Below are 26,268 nucleotides of genomic sequence, written 5' to 3' on the forward strand. Positions count from 1 at the left end.
ACTTCGTGAGTTTTGCTCACTCGTTATCAGGATCCCTCTCTTCTCATGCACAGGGCCTCTCAATCACATTGGCTGACTGTCTCAGCATCCTTGGATGAATCCCAGCCAGCCCCATGAATCTCTAAGTGTCCTCTAATCTGTTGCTCTCTTGTTTCTGGTTACCTCTCTCTGTCCCCAGCTGATACATGAGATGGGCTAGAAACCAGCTTCAGCAGTGAAAACTGGAACAAAAAAAAAGCATCGAGTACTTCGGCCCTTTCAGTATTATCTGTCACTAGGTTTCTTTCCCCATCCTAAAACARAGCCATATTTTCCCTGAACTTTCTCTTTTGTCTCTTTTTCTTCCTCTCAGCCAGGCAGTCTGTAAGTCCCAGTGACACCTCTGATATTGACCCAGAGACTCTCAGCAGGAACATCTCCTATTTCCAGCTGGAACTCTGCACTGTCATGGAGCTCTTTAACACAAAGTGTGACCCCACCTCCTCTTCATCCCTGCTCATCCTTCTCAACACCCTCTACCTGTCATGCAGTACATACATGCTATTCCATGTATTTTTAATTACATCCTTTTCACTTACACAGAAACCTAGGATTTTTTAAAGACTCTTGTTTCTCTGATTCCTGCTTTCTTCTTTGTACACCCATTTCCCAGCTACAGGTGTAAACAGCCATCTCACAGACAAACTGTGCCTGTCCTCAGGGTGACAGAATCAGGAAGGCAGTATTTGTAGAGATTGTTCTGCAGAACTGTGCACAGGAGAGGGGACAGAAAAAATGTATTTTACTTAAAGCAGTTAAATGACTACCTGTAAGCCCAAAGAAGCATTGTCCATGGCTACGCCTGTTCACCTCACCAAGGGATAATCTCTATTTTACCATCTTCTTCAGAGATTGCCAATTACRGTGTAAGTGCAAAAATAAAAAGAGAGCGATCTCTTCTCATCACATTTCAATAAATTTCACATTTACTGTATCTGTATGTGTACATGAGCAGGCAAATAAATTACAGTGGTAAGCTAGGGCATGAATTTGTATCATGTCACCAACTTTACAGTAACTGACCTAATGTTTGTGTGGCCAAGCATACAACAACTTTAGGATGATCCATTCTGTAAATGTTGGTTATAAAGAAGGCAGTAGGAAAGAGCCTACATTTGGTCAGAGGAGGTTTATCTTGCATGAAGTCTTTTGACCTCAGCTCTGCAGGCAAGTGCTCTTTCATACTCTCTTTGCACTTGACATTTCTTACTAGACTGTAAACTAGGTAACCTAAATATAATCTTCCTTTGAGGTAATTAACTTCATTGTTGCAGTCCAAAACACCACAGGTGCATGAATTATGTCTTAACTTTATCCGGATGAGTAGAATAATAGTAGTAGTTACATCTTTCAAAATATTTTTATTACTCACAGTCCTTACAGTAAAGAAGATACTCTATAATGCAACTGAAAAAATCCATGAAAATTGCCATTGTATCAGCTATCCTTTTTTGCATAATTACAATTAGAAATGAGTTTCAGAGATCAATTTATCTTGCATCACAAAATGTGTAAGACATTTCCTAAAGGCATAAAAAAGACATTACCATTTGATCGAAAAGGATTTCTGGTTTACTAATGAGAAATTTATTTTGCCTTTTTATTCTGTTTAGTTTCTCTACTGTTTTAAAACTTTTTTTTAAAGTTTTACTGGATTAGTGCCAAGGTAGTGAGTGACAGAAGTATATTCGTGTTCATGTAGTCTATAATTTAATTACAGCCTTCTTCTCTACTCAGGACCATCTCAGACATATTTCTCAAATATTTATAAAGAAAGTAAAATAGGTGTAGCAATCTTAACACAAAAGAAAAAAGGAACTTAAAAAGGTCCTGATGCCTCAGAAACATTAATCAGGGCTTAATCTTACTATCCAGTCTTGCCCCTCGATGCATTCGAAATGGCAGAACTGAGCTGGACAAAAGATAATTGATCTTTCTGGTGAAATCACGCTTCCAGTAATGCTATGGAAGGGCACAGAGGAACAGGCTATTTATACCAGCAGTGCTCCTGGGATGGTCTAGTGAAATAGGAAAAGGATGTTAAATGGCAAAATTGGATGCTCAGAAGGTAAAAAAATATGTGTAGGAAAGGATGTAACTTGATGAAGTCTATCCTGGTGTCAGTTAACCATGCTTTGGTCTCAGTAGAATTTGATTATAGAAAAGAAAAAATAGTCTTTTCCCTATCTCAGCCTGTAAACTGAGAGTCAGAAAGAGAGATAAAGAAGTGCTGGAGGTTGGGAAACTTGATGACAAAATATCTGGGCACAGAGTTGTAAATCAGACTGAGTGCAGACCCAGTTAATAGAGATGCCATCCGTAATTGCCTGGTTTCTACCAACAGAAAAAAGAAAAAAAAGATGCATTCTTCCAGAGGTCAGCAGTAGTTTGTAGGGGCTATTGACTGATTTGTCTGGAAAAGCCAAACCAGATGACAGGCACTGGACAAAGAAATGTACTGATATTTCAATAAATAGAGCCAGAAAGAGTAATGACTAAGGAAATACTGAATAAGAACCAGAACATCAATGACAAGTAGCTTAGTAAAAATGTCCTTGCTTTATGTATACAGCTACAGATATTTAGAAAATAAAGACCGAGGAAGTAGAGTCACCTTAGGAATAAAGGTGAGAGATACATCAGCCACATACTATCTCACTTCACATGCAGCTGAATGGTTACTAAATTTAGATTTTAATTCCTTCTTCAGTGCAAGTACATCTGTATTTTCTGTTACTTAACCAAGTAAATCCTTGTTTAGTTGTCATGCCATCAAAAACTTGCTAAGAAAGATACATCATATGATTTTTTTTCTGTATGGTCTTAAAGAGAAATCCAATATTTTTTATAGTAGCTTTTAAAGAAATCACCCAACTAAACCTAACAGAATCTACACCCTGAAAGCTGCAGAAGTAAATCTGTATTTCCCTGGGACAATTAGCCTTTTACAGGCTCCTTCCCCTCAAAAAGATGTATCTATCTCTTTACTCCTTATTCAGGTAAAATTCTCACTGACTTCACTGGGAGTCTGCAAGAAGATATGAATATTTCGTAACGCTGTGAAGCCCAGAACAGAACGTCTTTCTCATTCAGGATTTCCTCAATCAAAATTGACACCATGAATTTAATAAAAACACTGAGTAACACAAGCATTTGACCACAAAACAGGAAGTCCTATTCATTTTCAGAGACAAAGTAAATGCTTTTTGTTTTTCTTTAAAATATCAATGAAGAATTGCATTTTGAACTTCAGGGAAACTCCACTGAGGTCAAAGGAAGTGCCTGAATCTTCTCCATGTGAGAAAGATGTTACTGTTTTGCTGAAGAGAGTTTTTCCACTGCATGTACATCCCGAGAAAAGGGTATCAATGCCCACTCTAAATGTGAGACAATTAACTTTTTATACAGTTAATCAGATTAATGAGTCTTCCAAATGGAACATTTTTGAGATTGTTTTTTTGAATTCTCCCTTYGGGCATTTGAAATTTCAATAAATCCGAGCTCATGAGTCCTATATACGTCAACATAAAACAGACCTTTAATCTTCATTAGTCCTTTACACTTGTGCAAAATCTGTGCTAACTAACAGAATAACAGGATTTTGCAGGCTCTTTCTCTAGTGTAAAGGGCTGCACCCACTGCTGAGAAAAATGTTTGATTTCAATGACTCGGGCCAATTTAGTCTAGCTTGGACTCTAACACCATCTGATTAACTGTCTGTCGTGATGAGCTGCCCAAAAAAAGAAAGAAAGGAAAGAATAATAGATCTGTATTACCTGTTCCATTTATACATCAGAGCTATACAGAGGTAGTAGTAAGTCATAACAGCAGGGATTATTCATTATTAAAAAACTGAGTAATAAAAATCCTAGTTAAAAAAAAAAAAAGTCCAAGTTGCTTTAAAACATGACTCAGTGTCCATATCCTGAAAACTTTGGCAAGGAAGGGTTTGCTGTAGTTTAAAGAATAGGTTACCTGCTGTTTTTGCTGATCAGTAGCGCTGTGGGAAGGCGTAGCACTTGAACCATGCAGATCACCAGGAGGTTTTCTTGCCTCGTCGCCAGCGGACACATGGGATGCAGCCAGCAGCCGGGCACTGATGGGCCCGTAGCCGTTGGGAGCCTGCTGAGCACTGCTCGAGGCTGTGGCTACTTCATCTTCTTCACCAGAGTCTGTAATCAGGATAAACTCAGCCTTAAAGAGGTCATTCTCCTGCATTTCTCCTCTGTTTGAGTTACAGCTTGGGGACTGGAAGATCTTTTGGGCGCTGTCTGTGTGAACAGAGGACACACTGTCTTGCCCGACTCCACTCTTCAAGGCCAGCTCATCAGAGACTGTGTTTGACTGCAAAAGACATAAAGAAAGAAATCTAATTTAGCAGCATTTCTCATTCGAATTGAGAAGTAATTTTGGCTTGCTGTGGTGGCTGACACCATGCTACCAACAATGCAGAAGACGAATGAAGGATTTGGGCTTCAGCCGCGAGCAGACACTGGCGACCCTGCTGCACATCAGCATGCCTCCTCTTCCAGGCCCTCCRTCCCTCCCACTGCCCAGCCAGCTGATGCTGTAGGTCTGCTTCTGAGTGATCTTCTGGCTACCTTTCTAGCGACATAACGCAGCAGCAGGAGGCCGCGAGCAAAACGATAGCCCAAGTCTAGTGTTGGGAATCACGCTGGACCTGAAAAGAGGGGTGCAATGAAGCTGAATGAGCTGTCAGACCCAACTACACCAGACGCCATGGGAAGGAATCTTGGCTGTGGGATCCACGGAGGCAGACAATACTTCTCAGAGGAGCCTGACAGAAAAATCTGGGACAAAACCTATACATATTAATGAAGAAACAAAGGCCTTGAAGCCAGGGCATTCTCTGAAAAGGGCAAACAAAGAATCTGAGGTCAGAGAGCTTTACTGTATGTTTAAGACTAAGCACTAGAGTTCAGACTACAGTTGTTCTACATATTTTTGTGCTTTCCATTACTAGTATGAAACTTCTCAAGTATACTTTGAATAAGAGCAGGGATAGTGCAAGCTGGGCATATGATGTACACATCATCAAGTCATTTGATATTGAACCTGCCAGGGCAAATAATATTTCTCTTGAAGGAAGAATCAGCCAAAGGAATAGAAATAATGTGTACTGCAAAAGAAATCCTGTAGATGGGGCTCAAATTTGAATTCTGCTTGAAGAACATATCATAAGGACAAATTTCCACTGACAGCCCCAACTGTGTTCCTGAAACTGAGTTCTATGAAAAACAAACAAAACCCTCGGAACATAAAGGTAGATACCACAAGCTTGGGTTTTGGGGTATTATTTGCATTATCTGTTGTTGCTGGTTTGTTTTTCATTTTTGATATATTGGCCAGGTTTTAGACAGTTTAGAAAAGAGAGTAAAGGGGGCTGTGAAGGGCTCAGTACTGCATTTCTTGTTAGGAAAGTTTTCTCTGTCTAGCCACATGTTAAAACAAAAAGAATAAGATAAATATCAGCAATACCTGATTTTACCTTACCTGGGACACTTCTTATAGCAAAACCAATATTAAATAGCTGAAATGTAACTAATGAATGTTTTCATCCTGAGGATAATATTTCAGTGCATGTCTCTTCAAACTTATTCACTCTCTGCTCAGACTTAATCCCTTTTTAGCAAGATAGGCCTCTGGAAATGCTGAAGCACAYTCAGGTCAGAGGACTATACGCTCTTGTGAAGCTCTATTTATGCGGGAGTTCAACAAGAGCTGCAGCCCCAGCTACGCCCCAGGGAAGGAGCTGTAACACAAGAGCAAAGGAGAACCATRTGCGTTAAAATTAACTTGAGGGTTCTGGTTTCCTTTTAAATAGCATGGAATAAAATAAGAGGCAACACATGGTGTGAGGCAGGAAAGAATGAAGGAGTAACAAACACTGTGGGCTGGCTAAACGCAAGAAAACCACTAATGTGGTACTGCTGGTCTTGGGTTTCACTGTTACAGGAAGTCATGGGGACAAGCTTTCAGAAACAAAAAACAAGCTTTCTCTTTGACTGATGTGTTACTACACAATTGTGAAAGGGATTGGCACCTTAGCTGGCAGCCACAGCCCTGGCATTTACTGAAAGCAGGATCCAGTGACCAAGTCGAGGTGGATTCCCATGTGATAGCGCTCCCCTCACATCTCTTTTGCATCTATGGAGATCAGGAAGGCATCTCCTTCTCTGCCAAGAACACAGCTTTGCGGGATTGACAGAGGACATTATTGAAAGGAGAAAGGATTTGCTTCAGCCCCAATACAAGCTCCTCTGAAGGCAAAGCAGAGTGTTGATCAGACATCAGCTTTCTCTCAGGTAATGTTTCTGCATCTCTGGTAGACATGGAATTTAAAATCAAGCACAAGCCAAGAATTATCTCAAGGCAAAGAGCATTAGTTCAGCAATGCTGAGGAAAGAATTTTCTGTATCTTTTCAGAAAATTACAAAATAAACATAATTAAACAAAATAAACGTAAGTAAAATTCTACCTTATTTGTAATTTCTTGACTGCTCAGGTCCTTCGGCTCCTCTGGGATTCTCACAAGGAACTTAGAGACATCTACAACCTCAAAATGAGTTGGAAGTCGTCCAATGGATGGAACAAATGTGAAGGTCAATGGCTTTGTTCCAGATTCATGGGAAAAGACCTACAAAATGTATAAGTAATCCAGCTTTTTCACCTGGATAAAGACTATTTTGAAATTTGAAATAACATACAACATTTGTGAGAATTAGTTCATCTACAAAACTTATAAGTCTATTGTTAACTGTACTGGTCAACAGGTTTTGTATCAGGTCAATGTATATTACATATAAAACTTAAGATCTTTTTTACATAGACAAAAAATCTATGTACTCATACTCATCATATCTGATCATATTCGTCAACATTGTATATATTCTAGTGGCCTGGTGCACAGGGCAGAAGAAAATTTCCTCAGTAATTTGGTATTCTTTACATCTTCCTGATCAGAAACAGTGGACCAAATTCTGTTCATTTCAGGCTGCTTTTATCATTGTTTRACTTCACTTTAGTAGACCAACAGGGTAAACATACTGCTGTATCTGGAAGTAATGTAGCCTCCTAGAGTATTTTGCTTATCACCTTATAACAAATTGGAAAAATATTTCACTGGCAAAAAGAAAGGAGAATTAGTTTATACTTCGTAATGCAAATGCCACTAATTCTGAGCAATATCTGGGATGAACTATGCTTCAAGGAAAACATTTCCCTCCATTTTCTTTAAACCATTCAGATGCATACACCAGCTATGTGTGTTTTGTCTTCTCGTTTCTCCTTCTTCACTCTACATTCCCCTTAGGATACTGAATACACAGAGGAAAGAGAGATCAAGAGTAGGTGCCTTCACCTAAACATTTAGATCAACATTCACAGCACTCTGCAATCACTTCTACCCCTTTCTTAGAAGATATCAGACTGGAAAAATAAGTTAATGGAAAACCTCTTAGGTGCTTTGCCAGTTATGAGGGAGAGGAACCGTGAAGGGTTTGACACAGTGGTAGGTATGGTGAACCACAGCCCATCCCAAACTACAGAACTTGACCCACTGATTTTCCTGCAACTTGTTGGGGTATAGAATCCCTCTTTCTGAGCCAAAACTACGAAGTTTGTACCATTTTTCCTTGTTTTATTAGCTGATCCAGAGTCTGTAGCTGTTGAATTGGGTTGAATTGTACTGTTACAAAACAACGAGATTCTACTGCTTTGACTATTTTATTTGTTTGTTTGTTTAAAATCAAACACAAATTTGAAAACTCTGGCTCTCATTATGCTTCTTAGTAATTTGCATCTATGAGCAAATAGCAATTATGGACCACAGTGAAATACATTCACATGACTCAGCCTTGTGGTGACAGGAATATCAAAAATGACAGGCACAGATTTTCAGATTTAAAAAAACTAAATGAATGTTAATTCCACTATATGAAAGCTGTCTCCAAGAGGGCTGCATGAAACAGAGGCAGATTATTTATACAAACACTGCACATGGCTGTTTTCTCTACAGTTCAGAAGAAAATCTTGTTCTCTGAGCCACACACAGAACAAATTTCCGGGTGTCCATCTCTAAATCTGAAAGAATAACGTGTTATGATTTTGAAAGTGAAATAAACATCTGAATAAATGGAACTATATCAGTTCTGAAACTGGGCCCCATATTCACCAGCTCACATGAGTAAGTTACTTTTTACACCACTCACCATGTGAGTGACAGCAATAGAGGGAAAAGATAGTCCCCTGACTCTCCCCCTACTACACGCAGGTGGCCAAGCGTAGGAGCCCATGATGCTCAGCCTGAACCAGGGGCAGACGGTTGTCTGCTCCATATTACACTGGAATGACATTTTCCTTGAATGGTGTTGTACACTGGATGACATTTTACTCGAGGGAGGAACAACACAGCTCTGTCCTCTCAGCAGCCAAGGTACCCAGTCTGACTCATATTTTTCATAAGGCAATGATACAATTTTCAAACACAAAGCTGGCACAGTAAATATATTGTCCTTGCTCAYGCTGCAAGTTCACAGAGTATCCTAAGTGCTCAAGCATGCACTTATTACCTACCAAGAGCAGGTCCTTGGCATGGACCCCAGGTCACAGATGCCACCTCAGCACCCGCTGTCCCTGAAGGCACTACTGAAGAAGTAGGATTACCTGCTCTCAGGCGGCAGTATCTCTCATATTAGCATGATTTATGTACAGCTCACACCATCCATCTTGGTCTTACATCGCACTTGCATCTCCACTGACATCAGCTGGAGATGGCCTTTGCTTTCCTGCAGCTCTGCGGCTGGGCTTTCATCTCCCATCTACAGTCCAGAAATGCAGCTAGTGACTCTGGCTACCTCAGTCACCTTCACCAGCATTTTCCCTTCCTACTTCACCTTCTTGTCACAAACTTGTTTGATACTTGACATCAGCTGTTTTGCACCAGYGAGTATTCTGGTGTCAGAAAGTAATATCTCTTAGCACAAAATATTCCTTACAACAGAAAAAGGGGAAAAAAGAAGAAAAATGTGCCAGTAGCAAGCTCCCCACAAGCAGAATTATAGGAAATTCTAATCAAATGTATTAGTATATCTAAACTCCCAGTATTTTAGCTATATAATTGTAATGCAAACTAGAAAGTCAAGTTAGGAGGATCCAGGTTATTGAGAGGGGGAAATCTTGCCAACACCCCTCCAGAATTACTAAAGCCTAATTCTGCACTGTGGTGGAAAAATGAAAGAGCACAATGAAGAACTTACTGCATTTGTCCTAAACACATCATAGTAACAGTCATCAGAATTGATTCCAAGCTAAAATTAATCTTGAAAAACATATCTAAAGATGTGCAAGCTAGAATATTTTTTCAACTGGAAGATGTCATTAAAACATGGCATTAGTTATATCCCCTAGCATATTTTATTTTCGCTAAAGTTTAAAATGTGTAAACTAACAAACGGAATTACTGCGTTATAGAAAGTTTTAAGTAGCCAAATAGTGTGTGAAGTAGTATATAGGAATACACTGCTCTTAGATTCATTCATACTTATAGGAAACAGGGACTTCTAGCAGGTGAAATTGGTCACGCAGTCTAGGTTGCAGCACAGAAACCTAGACCATGAGTAAGTATCACAAAACTGGCCAGAAATATTTCCACTAGCAAAAGAAAACACCAAAAAGAAAAATTGTCTTTTAAAAATCTCTTTTAAGTGTTTTTTCCATTTTACTAATTTCAGGAAAAAAATATTAACAATGCTCTATTATATTTATAATATTTATTATACAAACACTGCATGTGGCTGGGTTTTGTGAGACCTTTTTGCAAATTGTCATTCCTCTAGACCGAGAAATAGCAGCAGARGGATTCAATGCCAGAGATTCCTTGCTGTTATAACTCACTTGAATCAATGGAGTTACTGTGGCTGGAAAATATAATTTGCAACATCTATTCAAGTTAATATTAATGAATCCTATTTTATATTATATGATCAACTTTATGCACAATGAAATGYTTGACTTTAATTTTATCTTTTCATCTTATTTATTTCTTTGAAGAATATCAGTTATAGGAATTAATGTAAATATTTGAATATCCATTAGGGGAATATAAGCTTCTGCATGATATGCTGCTTTGTAGTTTCAAGAGGGGAAACTTGTTCTAGATGACTTCCATGACTTTCYATATCATCAATTTACAAACAGGTTTGTTGCATAATTCACACCTTCAATTTACAACTGGTCTAAGAGTAGCAAACTAAATTATATTAAGTATTACTTTTATYGCCACAGCACCTACACTTCTTACTTGCAGAACACATTTATTGTCTTGGGTACTTTGTGAAGACAAATGAACATTTTTATCTAATTCGCTCAGTCTTTGTGCATTCAGCATACTGCCTGTCTTGCGATGTAAACTGAGGTCCTATCRTGGATTTCCTTCTGGAATACGGATTGTTAACATGAAATTGAATCTGCTGGTTTGCATTACCACTTCTTCCACTGATTTTCTAAYGCAAATAATCTCTCTAATAAATTAACACCCCAAGGAAATCTCACTACGGAGGTATGAAGTGCTTCCTTTTGAGGCTATTTATTTACTTGCCTAAACAGTGGAAAGGGGAATATATGCATAAATAACAGCAAAATAACAAATGTGTGTATCACAACGTGGAAACATGCCGACTGACGTGCAGTTTTGGTCAGAGCTCAAGTTCACATGCCCGCAATTCCTGCGTGCTAAACATAGCTCCGGCACGCAKAGCACAGCCAGATCCTCACGCACAGGCGGCCAGAGGAGCCACCCCGACACACGCCCCGCTCTGCGCAGCCTCCTCCCGGGCTCCGTCCCTGCRTGCAAGGTAAACTCAAAGCACATATTGTGAGATATTGTCTTCTCCTGCAGGCGAAGAGCGAGGCCGGTGTGTTACAAATGAAATTGGCAGTTGAAGTGCAAGAATCTTCAGTGTATTTTCATTTCTTGACTCACCATAGCTATCATAGTAACATAATATGGATTAATTGATTATTTTGTTACTATGAGCTCTGGCTTTTCCAAACCTTTTTGCAAACAGCCGTGGATGAGCATCTGAACATTTTAGCATTATAGCTCTGAAACTTCAGTGGAAAAGTTAAATCCGTTCCAAAAGTCCAGGATGAAATTACAGCGCTGCTGCAGTTTGTGCCAAAATTCCCACTGACAGCTGTGGTCCAGGACGTTTCCCAAAGCCRTGTGCCTAGGCCTGTTACGTACGCACTGTATCATCTCGAATAAATCGGCCTCTTTCTGTATAGCAGAACACACTAAAACTCACACACAGAAAAATATTTTTTGGAAAATTAAGGTGTATAAAGTTCTAGAAAGAGACAATCAAACACAGTATAAAATTGTAACCTATCATTTGAAATGCAAGAATTCATGCAGCTGAAATATTTCTTTCAAGAATTGTTTTGATTAGCCCTTCAGCGCAGCAGACTTTATACAACCATAATTGCTCTTTCACACTGGTCTGCACAGATGCAAGTAAGTATGGCGTAAAGTAAGCAAATATAACCTTTAATTTCTTTCTTTGCAATGGGGGAGTAAAATATGCTGTCTGTCACATTTGATTAGCTTAAGTAAGTAAGTGCAGCTTGACTAAATGCTTTTACAACAGTAGGCCCTAAGAGGACCTGGATGTATGTTTTAGGTACCAGTAAATTCCTTAAAGCCCTTAGTCACTCTAGTCTCCTAAAACTCCCAGAAAGCAACATCTTCCAAGCTAAAAACAGCTCTGTAGTGCAAACACTCCCCCCCCCCCCCAGCTGCTCTGGGCCCTCACCCTTAGGCAGATGCTGGGACAGTCTCCAGGTGGGCACTCCCATGCAGAGCCGGTCCCCAGCCACCCACCCGCCCGGGTCACTGTCCYCTTCGCGCCATCCAGCATTCGGGTTGCAGTGCCCGTCAGTCGGAAACGACCCAGAGAGGCTGCTTCCGTGATTTTGCCCAGTTTTTCCACAGCGTGGCCAGGCTTGCCACTCTGGTCTTGCGTAGCAGGCAATGAAGGATTGAAAAAAAGGAGGTTGGAAGGAGACTGGAAAARTTTGGAAGCTGATTGCAAACAAAAATTACAAAAATTTGGTGCTGTCTAGCATGCCTATTGCTTATYGGATAACTTGGTCTCAAGTGTCCCACTTCTCAGTGCCTGTTCTGACTGCTAATTTCAGTGCCTCTAGATATGTAGAAACAGCTACACCTACGCTTGCGTACCAGACTTAGGAGTTTACATGTACAGTATATATAGCAGTGTACACACAGACACATTGATATACACAGTATATACTTATACAACATTGTGATAATTCTTCTGACCATCAAAAAGACTGCAGCCTGCCTAACAGCCTTAGCAAAACAGCAGCGAGATACAAGTGATCCCAGCATTCCCGTCCTTTTGTAGGTAGCTAYCTCAATTGTCCAGTGAGAAATCTAACATTAACCTGAAATGATTGTTTTGCTGTAAAAGTTGCTTGTGATTTCAGCCCCACAACAGTCTCAGACTGCTGCCGTCCTACTCGCAGCACTCTGTACATGGTCTCRTCGATGTGTATGACATAATTTCCCTTATTTTCTTTGCCCCAAAGCTGCCTCTATCAGCAAGCAGATATAATTATCAAATCAAGCACTGGGAATAGAAATAAACTGTGCATGTAGCTGTCAGAGTTGAGAGATCAGTTTTGGGGGATGATGTTAACAAGGAACTTTAATTTTATGGCATCAGCCACACGCACTTTGGCTTCTAAAGACGTCTGAGGAGTTGAACACCCGTGGGATTTCAGCGCGACCGGCTCCCTGCCTTGGAGCAGAACTCGGAGCTTGCTCCCACCAGCATGAGGCGATCCTGCCCTGACACACAGCTTCTCTAAATCGCACAAGCTGTCTGATCTTGTACCCCACCCTTGAGGCTCAGTACTAGTTTGGATACAGCAGATGGGGGAGGTTTCCCATTCACACAATTTGTCTGATTATTTTTGAGGAACTACCTTTCTGCTTTATCTGCATGTAACACACAAAAAAAAAAAAAAAAAAAAAAGTACTGGTACGTCTCCACTTCAGCGGATAAGTTTTTGAGGGCTCCAGGCTGGCAGTGGTGTGTGAAATCCCTCATGGACTTTGGTGATGGTGTGATGGGCTACAGGGGACTCTCCATGAGCTGTGGCTTACAGAGAAACTTGTTGGCACAAACTCTTTGGCAGTTTTAGACAGATGCTGCCATGCAGACAGTCTCTGTAAGTTTCCCCAGGTCTAATTCTATCCACAATACCTCAGCACAGATTTTAAATGCCCCTGTGATCCAAATCTGGGCTTTCTGCAACAAGAAATGACCAGCCATGGTCYCTCATGTCACTGTCACCTGGCATGGTAGCTCTTATCCTAAAAAAAGTGCTTCTCAGACCTGAAGAACTACAGGTTTGTACTCAAATTCATTGTCACTTATAGAGCTTTCAACAAAGCAGACTGTCTCCCTCCAGGAGGGGATGCAAGACAGAGGTTAGAAAACAGGGAAACATTCTCCGTATGCCAAGACTCCACCTACCTTTGGATGACTTGAATATGCCTGATCTATGAATCTGGATCAGATTCATAGTTCCTGTCATTACCTGTCACCCCCAAATACAAAACACTGCTCCACCTGTGCTCACTTAAGCATTAAAAAGCAGAGAGATGCTGTTACTCCTGTACATGCTGTAGATGCTTATACATATGCTTTCCACTTACAGCACTCTCCTCCTCTGTTCTGACCGTCACTTGTTCCCTTAAATTTTCCCTTCACTCTCATATCCCTCTTTTATTGCCTCAGTTTATTCTCAGCTATACACTGATAAATTATTTTTAATTTTTGGATAACTTTCAGGTCCATCTTAAAAAAAAACTTTTCATTTTTGAAAACATAAAAAAAAGTTTTTTTGAGGGTTAAACCATTTTGGCCAAGTTTGGCTTAATTAGRAATAAACTTTTCATTTAAAAATAATTGATCTGACCGGGGGAAATAAAAAGTTGATGTGATTTGTTCTTGGCAGCACAGATTCTATCAAGTTGTCTCCTGTGTTCAGATTCTTCCGCTACGAAAAAACTTTCCTTTTCATTTCTTTTAAAATTGAAGCATGACATTTTCAATAGGTACTTCCTTTCCCAAACTGTGACATCTTGTGTCTGGGCATTTTTCTTGCTAAGGAGCTACATTTTGGAGTAGGGATCCAAGGGATATAAAGAAAAAGGTACAGCGGTACAGCTTAGATTTTCAAAGGTGATGCATCTAACACTCATATATCTACACTGGATAATAGTACGGCTTTCACTCTTAGAAGTTCTCTCTCTAATTGATCGTAACAATTCTCAGATACGATTTTCAAAAAAGCTATCCAGCGTCTGGATTTTTCAGCTTTTTCATCACCCAGAAAATGGTATTAAAAAGAAATCAGATGCTTTAAGAGATTTCATAAAATGTAAATTAAAACCTTAATCTTGATCCACTCTCACAGGAGCAGACTGAGGAGTTCAGTTTATCTTCTGCCATTCCACCAGGTAGCACTGGAGGTCTTACACCAAGTAGCCCAGCCCCAGGACTCCATTTCATGGAGTGGAGTACTGAATCCAGAGGTGCTATCTTCAACATGGTATTGGAGATACATAGAGTATTTTGGAAAAATATCAGAGGATAAATTTTCAGTTCTTTAACTGACCGTAGGTGGAGGCAGTTGGTATTTTGTTCTGTTAAGGAATGGGTTATCTCCCCCCGCATAACCAGCAATAGGCTGGGAGAACCCGCACCACCCTTTCGGTTAGCTGTCCGAGGATTTCACAAGGGATCAGCAGGCACCTCTCCACAAGGGTCCTTACCTGCTCTCTGCCAGGAAAACTCACCGGGCTGATAATACGGATGTCACCTGGCCCCGTCTGCTGTCTGCAATGTGTAGAGCACAGCTTGGAGGAAAACGAGAAATGAACTTTTCCAGCAGTAAAGAAATGTGTGTGATAAAACTGAAGAAGAGGCTCTGTTTTTCCCTCCTCAGCAATGATTTTTCAGAACTCCTTTTATGAAGCTATTTCCTGAGTAGGTCTGTGTGGGCCCAGAAGAATGCTGGCTACAAAGAGCAATTATTCAAACACTCAGCTACAATCATACAAAACTGTAAATATAAGTAGCTGTTTGCTTCTTCCATATGTTCCCAGGGGACAAGGTGATAAACTTAGGATTTTGTTTTGCTAATCATCAAAAAGCAACTGTYTCTAAACATTTAACCTTAGCTTTAGTTATCCCAGATGCCAAATATACTGCAAGTTTAACAGTACAAGGGTCGTTTTCACAGGAATCCACATCTACTTGGAAGAATAGCTACACTTGTTCTAATTAAACCTTTTTTCTTTTTCTTTCTTTTTTTTTGGACAAAAGCATTTGTGTAAGAATTGTCATTTTGCAAACTTGACTTTATCTCATCAAAAAAAAATATTTTCAGTTTTGAGCACTGGAATAATCAGCCAGCTAAATACATTCATGCACCATTCCTCAGATATTTTAGAGTGTAGGAGAAAGAATAGAAGCAGCTTTTCCATGGGAGACTGTACATTTTGTACCAGGAACAAGCATAATTTCTTTAGCCAATAAATCTGGGCAGCCTGCAAACTGAATTGTGTACTCAGCTCTGCCTCAGGCTTCCTGCACAGTCTTCAGCAAGTGCCTATAGCCTTGGCTGTATTAAAATATTCYGGTAATCTACAGCTAACTGCAACTTCAGTTTTCACCATATATTCCTGAATACGCTATGCTCATATAACATTTTTTGACTACTTTAGCTGAATATATCATACACAGTCAGCAAGTGCTAGCCTTATAGCTTAGAATAACTTTCACTCTCYCGTTTTCTTATCTAAGAATGACATATGGCATCCCCAAACCCCATCACCAAGAAGCTCTTTGGAAGTAGGACAGTTCCATCATGATTGCCATCTTTAGCTTTGTCAAGTTCTGGTTTGACCCTCCAAGTCATAGTCTTGCAGAAAGAGAAATGTAAATGATGCCATTTATTTTCATAGTCKGGGGTTTCTTCTGCCTAGCCTTACACTCTTGGTCTCATATTTCAGTGTCAGTTAAATGTCCACTGACCAGTAATTCCTTCCTTTCTCCTGCTATGTCATTCCTGCTAATCTCTCATTGCCCAGGTTTCTCTTGGYCACTTTTCTCTCCATTTCCAGTTTGCAAACATTTAAATTACAGCATCTAAAGTTTATAGCATATGAAGCAGGCCTCCAAAAATGAGRAGATACAGTGTATTCAGGCTCACTTTGAATGACATTCATTCATATCATTATCAGCCTAATGCCAGGCACCTAAAGAAARGTCTTCCAAATTTGAGGAAAAAATTAAATCTAAGTTATCTTTCAAGGTGTTCTTTCAGCTGAAAGACTTTCAGCTGAAAATGTGTAAATAACATTGTCTCTTTAGATACTATAAACAAATGAAAAGGATCACAGAATTATAAAAAGAACAGATGACTTATTTTTAATGAACAAAAACTACCCGTTGCTATTCACCTCCTGTCAGATTTTCTTCTTAACTTTTTGGCATAAGCGCACAGGGGACAAGAAAACATTTTCCRTGTAGTAACAGTGTTGTTTTCGTGTAGTAACAAAGAAGGATTCAGCGCTTGATTCTTATGTATTTAAACTTTCATGTAGCATCTTCACTCTAAGCATGATTCCTTTTAGGCATGATTTCTAAAWGGAATCATGGATAGAATAATCATAGTTTTAGATTAAAGAAGCAATTTAGTTCATTTATTGCCAGCACTACTATTTGAGAGATTTTATAATCATTTTCATCTGATCACATAATACATAATAAAAGTAAAGCCAGTGCTATTGAAGCCARTTCTGAAAGCAGTTCCAGTCTATTCCGTACAGGTCCTTAATCTACCTTCATCACCAGCGAGAACTAGTTACCTTCACATTGTGCATTGAGTCATATAGCTAACATTATGTCACGCGGGATGTAGCCTTTCTCTCATCTTGTTGAGCAGCTCAGCATTTTGATTCTTTCAGGCTTGTTTTTTAAGTTATATTATCTTGTGCTATGCACTTGTATTAGCTTAAGCCAAAGACACATGTCCTGTGATTCATATTTTAATCTTTATATTCTAAAATTCTGCAGCCTCTCAAACAGACGTTTATTCCTTTCGCCTCGGTAGCAGACGACCTTGCGGTTTCCTACGAGCAGGGCTGCCAGAGCTAGCGAGAACGTTGCTTGCTTGTTGCAACATTCTGAAATGTGAAGATTGAGGAGACCTTCTGCCTCCTCCTGCCAAAAGACAAGGTCCAGCCAGGCATTAGAAGAAGTGCCAAATCGTTACCATTTGGGGCAGTTCTTCACTGAGAGTTACTTGCAGCAAGGCAAATTTTGCCGCAGGACTGAGTAACAATGGATACGATTTTTGAGCTTAGCCTGGGCTTTAGAAAAGAAATATATCTTGGATGCCRACTAAACATTATTTCTGTCACACTAGAAACAGAGAAGCAACATCTATCAGCTTGCTCACTTTATTACGATAAGAGTTTGATTTGATTGAATAACAAGTAACAGCCTCAATTTAAGGAAGAGTCGGCTTCAAAAGCTCTGAAAAAATGATATTATATTTGTGTTGTTTGTTGCCAGCAGAGACAGCTTGCTATTTTTTAATCGTCTCCTGAAAACTGTGTTTTAGGTGGAAATGAAAATTGTAATTCAAATAGTAGAAATTCTAATTCTAATGTTAAAAATGTTAAAAAACTTAAAATGWTTAAGTTATCCATTTGTTATTCAAAAGTTTTAATTTCCACTAGCATGGATCATTAAACTAGACACCAAAAAATAAATCTTTCATTTAAATTCAAGAGGAAAGCCCCTATAACTCATATATTACTTTCTCACCCAATGTTTTGACAACTCAGAAGATTTACAGATGGTAAACATATTTGGATTTAATGAAACTCTCTTTCCTATGTTCCATCCAAGAACTCTTGCTAGAATTCTTTATCTCAGATATTATATGTCCTATGAACAATATCAAAAAATCACAAGTTCTTGTAATAAAGTTTTCACATCTGCATGCAAAAAGCATCATGCAATCTAAAAGCTMCAAAATCAATGCCTTGAAAAATAGTTTCCAAAGGTTTACAATATCTAAGCTCAAAGTATAAGTAATAAAAAGACCCCTAAAACTGTAAGTCATGCATTAAGAACATCCTAACAGTGCAGTACTGGCAGTTCAATTTAATTTTATTTATATATGATTTGTCATAAGGCTTCAGGTTACTTTAAAATTGTATTAACTCAGCTTTTAAGAATAGGGCTTTGGTGTAGTATTTCTGAAAAAATCTGTCTTTTTCATGGTGGTAGATATTACATTCCTTCTGATTACAGCTGTTTCTCTGGGAAAAAAGTGATTAGGAGCTCAATCTGCAAACATTATCCAGCTGAGGTATCATTTACAGCAGAAGCAATGAGAGAGCTCAGTCACTCAGGCAAATGCAAGGCACATGTGCCTGCAGGATCAGTCTTTTTCTCTGAAATGTGCTTTCTCTAAATTTTAAGGGAAATGTAGTAAATGGGCAATGTATGTTATCAAAAAGCAGTTATCTCATATCGGTAAGTCTTTACAACTTTAGTCTCTGATTTTGCATGTGCCCTGCTTGCTAGGTCTTGTTTGTTAATCAGCAAGAAATTGGCACTGAGAAAAAAAGTTTGAAAAATAAGGAAATTAAACAAGTTATTTTTGGAAGTAACTCAAAAGCCCTCTTGTACCAAGCACTTATTTTTTCTCTGCTTCCCAGAAAAGATCTTTGTATGAAATTACTGAATACACTAGTAGCTTGTAACATTTCAAACATTTCAAAGATTGCCTTTAATTTCAGTAGAAGTCAAATGTTGTATTCACTATAGGTAGTATTGCCTCAGCTGACTCTATATTCCCATTGTACTTTGAAAATCTCATCTGCCTTGCAGTACCGAATGGGACCAATAATATTTCATTTAAGTATTTTCTTCCACATAAAAAGTCAGTTTATTTGAACACCAATCTCTTAACAGAACAGACTTTTTTTGTACTCACTTTTTATGTGGAAGGATCCCTGAATGTTGGATGGACTGACTAGTGGGGACCGGGTAGGAGGAGAGACGGACAGAAATAACTACTTCTGAATGTGCCTTTATTTGAAAGACAAGGTGGAGACATGCTCCAAGTTCCCTACAGTGCTGATGAATGCCTCAACTACTTGGTAATTAGCTGTTTGCACATGTTTCTTTCTCAGATGAGCTTTTCAGTGTAAGTTTAAAAATATTTCATCCTCAATTAATGTTAGAAAACAGATTTCCAAAGGTTGAAAATTTTCATGAGACAAAATTCTTATCCTAGCCAGAAATAGCAAACCCAGCCACTGAACATTATAACAGTGATACGACCTCTGAGGCTGGGGAAGCAATCAGTGCAAAAATCCTTAGGATGAGACCTTGGGTGAAAGATGTACRTTTGGTGAGCCATCAGGGAGCTTTAGACCTCTCCTGAAAGGACACGTTTCGTTCTGCAGCACTAGCTGGCCTTCACCTTCTGCCACAGAACAGCTGAGACCCACCGGAGCACCTAAAGTTCACGAATGAGATGGCTGCAGGTGAAGTGTTTGAACTGAGAAGCTGTCATCAGCCTGCTATGATTTTGTTCTTCCTGCAAAACAATACATTTGAGAAGCATGTATTGTCAGAGACAGACTTCAAGTAATTATCAGGGGACTTTTGTTTTGCTTCTTACTAGTGATAAATAAACACGAAAGTTAAGGCCATACATGCCCTTAGCTGTTCATAAAAAAAAAAGGTTGTACAGGGTTTTCTGCAATGAAAAGAAATTCATGTCTGCTTCAGAGCTCCTTGTCAACTACACAGGACATAAACTATTTCTTATTTATTACATTTTCCCAGTGGATTACTAGAACCTCAAGCATTCATCAGAGCATTCAGGATTAAGAAGATTTTAGCATCCTTTCTGTAGAAAGTGTGTGTGTGTGATTGTGTCTGTGTGTACCTAAAATGAAAGGCAAGAGAATGCTAAATGGGTGGAAGGGTAGTGCCAAGAATTTGAGATCTGCTCTTGCAAATAGCCATGTCAGCAGGCTATGCACTTGTAGGAAGTCCTATTAAAATAAAATAGGCTTTGCTCACATGAAATGCTAGAGGGTTTTTTTTTTTTTTTTAGTTAGTTAGTAAGGAAAAATTTAGATTTTGAGCCAATTTTCATGAATTTTTGAGTTCATGTAAAAACATAAAAGTTTTGTGAAGGCAAAAATGTTTACACCTGCCTACTTGAAATACACCCTTCATTCCATGAAGACTAGTTAAGGATGTAGTCCTACAATAAATATACCAATTTATGTCAAAAGACCCAGTTCTAAGTGACTGGCATGTTTGAACTCATATAATCACCTAAGTGGCACACATCAGAAGTCACTTTTCTCACCCAAATTCAGCTTAGCTATCTTGAAGCATGTTCACATGACTGTGAGTGAATGAGTCTATTTTAAAACGTTATTATCTGTCAGCTGAGGTACAGATACTGAATCCACCATCTATGCAATGTTGGACATCAGCAACTGCAAAATAAAAATAAAAACAAAAAAAAAGTGCCTAGGAAGGAAATGGGTGCATTTAAATAGCCTGCCTTTACTCTGCCCTAGGTAGGCTGAAAGTTCATCTGCACTAACAACAGAAGCTCATTAAAATATGCTTGTCGAGCACCTTCGATCTTGTGACCTCTTATAACTGTCAAAACGAGTCTGAAATATCATGAAGGACTTTCTTGCAAGATTTCTTAGCAACACCACCCCTGTATTAATTTTAATATATTCAGGTTTCTTGCTGTTTCTCACCACTTTCAGATACATGGAGTGTAAATTACAAAATATATTCTCTGTAAAAGAATATCTGTATACTGCATTCTTCATAGTCGCTTCTTATCCAAATAAGCAACCCCTCTGATAAAACTTTATTTTTTTTTTCTGTTCAGATTAAATTCATCTCTCTGCAGCATCAGTGCAATGTCTACAAACCTACTCTTCACACAGAGTCTTTGTGAGAGACTAAACAGTGCTATTTCAGGGCACAGATACTAAATTTTTCCCTAGAAAATAGCAAGATATGATTATAGAAAAATTAAGTCTGAAAGACAGTAAAGACACAAAAACATTTACAAGGAATATCCAAAGATAGGCCAAGCATTTCAGGTAAAAGCAAATAATACAATTTGCTTACAGAGCAGCAAAAGAGGATGTACAAAAAAGTCACCAAATATTAGTTTGCTGTTAGTTCCTGCTATCAAATGTAAAAAAAATTTCGAAACACTCAACGGAGGGCAAACTGTTGGGAGTGGTGCACGCACATGTTTTTATATCCATCAGCTAAAGGTTAGGTCCTCACACGGAAGACAGGAAACTGTCACTAAATTGCCCCTCTAGATAATCTAGAGTAATAATTCTTTATTAGACAAGAAGTGACCAAAGGCGATCTCTCCATCTTTAAGCAAAATGGTCCACACAGTGATGAGTGGGACCTGGGAGATTAAAATCTTGTTTTCAAAACTGCACTGAGAGATCCTTACGAAGAGGTGGGAGCTGGAGCCTGGGGCAGTTGTGTACTCAGCCTCGCACATCCCAGGCTCTTTGCCCTGTCCCGGGGGACACGATGTGCCTTTGAGCAACCTCTGTCACAGTTGCATCCAACCCCATCATTCTTCTGGTTTAGATCATGGGCTTTTGTGTTTGCCTGGTGAACTCCCTAAGCATCAGTTTATGTGGTACCTCAAGGGGAACATTGCAGGTAATTCTGTCAAGTTGATTCTAAAAGTAGATTTTTACTGGTTGGTTAATGACTGGAGCAGGAATTAGAAACTGAGTATCTCAAATCCTGAGTTTGTGTCCTAGACAACAGATAGCAAGCTTTGCCTCTCACACTCCTCTCTGGCCCAGTGGATACGCTATYATTTAGAAACATGAAAGACTTCCATTAGGAAAAACTCACTCTCAGGCTCTGTGTCTAATAATAAGGTATCGTAATTCTGAAAACTGAGAGATTGGACTTCAAGTCCCCATATGCTTGTCCTGTTTGCATACTTTTCTCCAGACATGAGCTATTAGTCACAGTCTAAGAGAGAACACTGGACAAAATGGCACTCTGGTTGATCCCATATGGCAGTTTCTCTTCTCTTAGGAAACTGATATCTATTTTAGAGGCCTACATTTGGAAGGAATCATAGCTGAGAACACTGAAGAGGACAAACTGCTTCCCTATGGCCCTCCAGAAGGAGACTCTTAGCAGCTTTAAAGGCCAGGATCTAGGCTCTTTTCCATAGCTGGCATCTCCTGAGGGTTCCTTGAGGCAGCTCCCTGTTACTGCTCCGTCAGGGTAACCTTCCTCAGTGACTCCTGCAGAAAGATGTGAGTGAGTCCTRTCTAGGTCGAGCTCAGGAGACATGAGGTAGCTTGGGGTCAGTAGCCAGGTGAAACTCAAGCTAATGCTAATAATGCTCACTTAATCACTTAATTTAATAAATACAGCAGAGCACTGTGCAAACAAAGCTGTTCACCTTCCAGATCGAAGTGGCTCACATCCAGAGGCTGTGGAGCGTGGACAGAGGTGCTTGCACCCATCCTTTTAAAGAGGCACTGCCCCTGTGGCCCCATGTGCTATAAAGGGAGAATACGCACAGCGTTGCCTGGGGATTGCAACAGACCCCAAAGCTCCCAAAAGATCACGCTGCAAAGGCAATGCAGCACCGAACTAAGGCCCTTGGTGGTTCTACCTTGAATGACTTGGGAGTACATGTGCCCATGGACACCTTCCAGTGTTCATAGATCTTTTCTGCTCAAATTGCTTGTGTTTCTAGATCTTATTTGCTCTTGAGAAAAACCCACACTTATTTTATTCTTCCATAATAGCCTCATGGTGGAAATAAGTTTAAAATGTATGGCCAAATGAATTCCTGTGAGACCTGGAATAGCAAGTAATCATGGACTTGTGTAATTATACCATTACAGCTCAGATTCTCATTATCCATTCAGAGTCCATGTCAGTTACAGTCTCCTAAAATTCCTGTATTTTGGTGCCTTTAGGGTCGTGCAGTTTGCAGTGCGTTTTTTCCAGAATGTTCCTGTTAAATCAGCCTGCTGTTTTAATATGGAATATTCAACTTTACAAGTTAGCATCTCCTAATTAATTTTAAGCAGCTATTGAAGGACTAACACATTTTAAAGACACATTAGTCATTATATTTTACAAATAATACCACAGTCCCATTGTCATTAGAAAGTTTATAATTTTCCAGATATTTAAACCTAATTTGGATGGAAACATCTGAAATTGTTTTTCAGTTCTTTTGAGGAATAGGAAGCCTTGACTGTTGGATTTGTTTGTAACACCTTGAATTTTTGGCAATTAGTTATATGATAGTCTCATAAGAAAATGTTAACCATGGGGAATTTCATACCAAAATGAATAAATGCCACATTTATCATTTAAAAATAAATGAATACATATATACATATATAACAGATTCTTGCTTTCTGAAGAAGATGTTGAGGGCAATGCCAATAAGTGAACTGTAGCAATATACAATAATTGTATTACTGTCAARGAATATGTCAAGAAGAAATCAATGTGGTATGTACGTTAATATATCCAAAATTTATTGCAACATCAAATCAAGAGTTCTGGGTCAATGTTTTGAGTAGTTGGTGATAAAAGTGACGGTAGTAATAGCAGTATCATTTATCAGGATGCATTAATGTCAGTTTGCTTCTATCACTATCAACAACTAAAATGTATAGYGATAATATAGTACATATGCCATCCACCTTTCTCTGCCAACGTCAACCTAACTCATGTCAAGTCTTTCTAGAAAAYACTTATCAATATGCTTTTCTTCAGAAAAATAGGATACCAAGATTATCTAACTTAAGAAGGTGATGAATAAATTAAAAGAAAAAAAAACCTTCAAGGACTACAAACAAACTAAAATTTGGCCAAATTTAGATTTTATAAAAGACTAGCAATGACTCTAGTTAGACATTCAAACCATTTTTATATTAGGAAAAGGCTTCACCTTCATGGTGACACATATAGTACCTATAACTGTGATAACATTCAAAATGACAGTGTAATAGCAATATTTGATTACGTACACAAGAACCTTGAAATCATTTTACAGATTTGTTTCCTACAAAGTTTCTGTAAAAGTTAAAGAATCCCAGCAGAAGCATGCAGGAGACACGTTTCATTTTTTATGAATAAAGGAGACATTGTCTTTCGTGCCATCATTCTAGCTTAACTCTGGTTTCCAGCTGTGACATCTATAATAATTTCCTTGTAACATTTTTTATAAAAATAGAAGTATCATTTAAAGAACCAATATAGCTTTTCTAAACCGAAGATTCACCTTCAGGAAAGAAAGGTCCCTGAATTATTTTAATTCAAAATCCCTGCCTAACAACTTGGAAGTACTCTGGCTACTTTGCATCTACTTAAAGTAGCTCCAGAGACTATTGACTACAGTGGTGGCGACGGACACCTGCTTCGTGGTCACTGAACACCATGTTCTTGTCTCAGAGTGAAGGGTATGGATGTACTAACATCAATGAATGAGTTCTGAGGTGGTAGAGAGGTGGGATGGAAAGGCAGGCAAGGACCAGTGGTGCCTCTGAGATTTTTCCTAACGATTTCAGTGAAGAAAGCACGTGGCCTCAAATTTTGTCCAAAGTACTTTAATGAAATGCTTATGCAAAGTMTCATAGAGATCTGTTGTTCTTGCCTTCTCTAATGACGGAAAAAAAAATAGGGTGGACTTGAGCTGTGTTCACTGGCGTGATTTCTCCATACTTACATTTTAAGCTTTCTTTAACTATGAAATTATTACAGTGGGATCTTCTAAYAGAAAGCTAGTTAAATCAGGAGTAAGATCCTCCCAAATCATGAAACAGAAGACTACATTGTAAAGAAACCTAGCCATTATAATTATGCAATATTTGGCACTGATTGTGCTATATACAGAGATACATTACAGCCTATACTTTACAAGAGATTGCTGGCCAACATTTTTTTTTTTTTCATGAATATTCTTTTCCTTGTATAAGTTGCATAAGCAAAGCTTACAGACAACTGCTAAAGGATTTGATGTATCATTGATAAATGATAAATGTTAACAATATTGTTACCTCAAGAAGTTGATGCTTTAAAGAGTTTAAATGTAGTCAGTTTGCAAGGTATTTCCTCCAGGCTGTCCAAAATCAGGAGCACCATGCCTTGTGGCAGCTGAAAGTGCACTATAGGTATCACAGAYGGTCAGAAGTAATGTATTAATTTGTCAGACTCTAATATAGCTGCTCAATCAACCTCTACAAAAATCACTTATTAAGCTTGTATGAATTAATTACATCACTAATCTTTATACTAAGTGCCATCTGAGACTGGGTTTTACATTTACAGTGATTAGCATAAGGTTAATCTGTGTCGGTCAGCTGCAATTGTAATAAAATACACTGAAAGGCCTTGAGCTTAATGTTTGCAATACTACAAAACCAATTACATTTCYCTGCCTATTATGGAAGAGATGTTTTTGTGATGACAGCCAGACAAGCTCATTCCYATGATATAAGACGCCAGTGCTATAAAGGCAATAGTCCCAGGGATCTATCTATCCATTATCTCCAAACAGAATGAATTTAATGTTTATAAATATACGAATATATATGTATGTTCGTATTTACCMCACTTTGTTGAACCCTAATTCTGTAAAAGCATTTCCAGAAAATATACTTGGTCCATGAAATAAGTACCAGAACAACACAAGACTTTAATTTAAAGCAAAACTGATAAATGACACTTGATACTGAGAAAGGGAAATGCTAATGATATTGTATTCATTGATTCAGGCATGATAATTTATAGGCAATTCCTAATCTATATATCAAATATATGATGCAGAAAGAAAATAGCGAAAAACTTTCTAACCAAAAAAATCACCACAGTATTAACCCTTTTGGGATATGTAAGTCCCTAAGAGAAAAACACTGGTCATTGGCACAAATCACTGAGAATATCTGATGCAGATCAATGTTAAACTAGTGATCACCTGGCCAGCGTTAGTTTTTTTTATCTTTCTATGCTATGT

The 26,268-nt window shown here is 38.7% G+C and overlaps 1 protein-coding gene across 3 annotated transcripts in view; it reads right to left on the bottom strand.

The window, feature by feature from the left end:
- Positions 1-26,268, bottom strand: part of MLIP (muscular LMNA interacting protein) — a 117,492-nt gene that overhangs the window by 63,062 nt on the left and 28,162 nt on the right. For 2 of the 3 annotated variants that reach the window (XM_085324862.1, XM_085324860.1), the window contains exons 2-4: positions 14,930-15,013; positions 6,539-6,697; positions 4,015-4,383 (exon numbers count right to left, since the gene is read on the bottom strand). In XM_085324862.1, coding sequence (XP_085180988.1) covers positions 4,015-4,383; positions 6,539-6,697; positions 14,930-15,013 — 612 coding nt within the window. The remainder of the gene's footprint in view (positions 1-4,014; positions 4,384-6,538; positions 6,698-14,929; positions 15,014-26,268) is intronic. The other variant, XM_085324861.1, reaches the window with a different exon arrangement.

This window comes from Rhea americana, unplaced genomic scaffold, assembly GCF_003343005.1.
Source record: "Rhea americana isolate MKP2758 unplaced genomic scaffold, rheAme1 scaffold_94, whole genome shotgun sequence".
Classification (NCBI taxonomy): Eukaryota; Metazoa; Chordata; class Aves; order Rheiformes; family Rheidae; genus Rhea; species Rhea americana.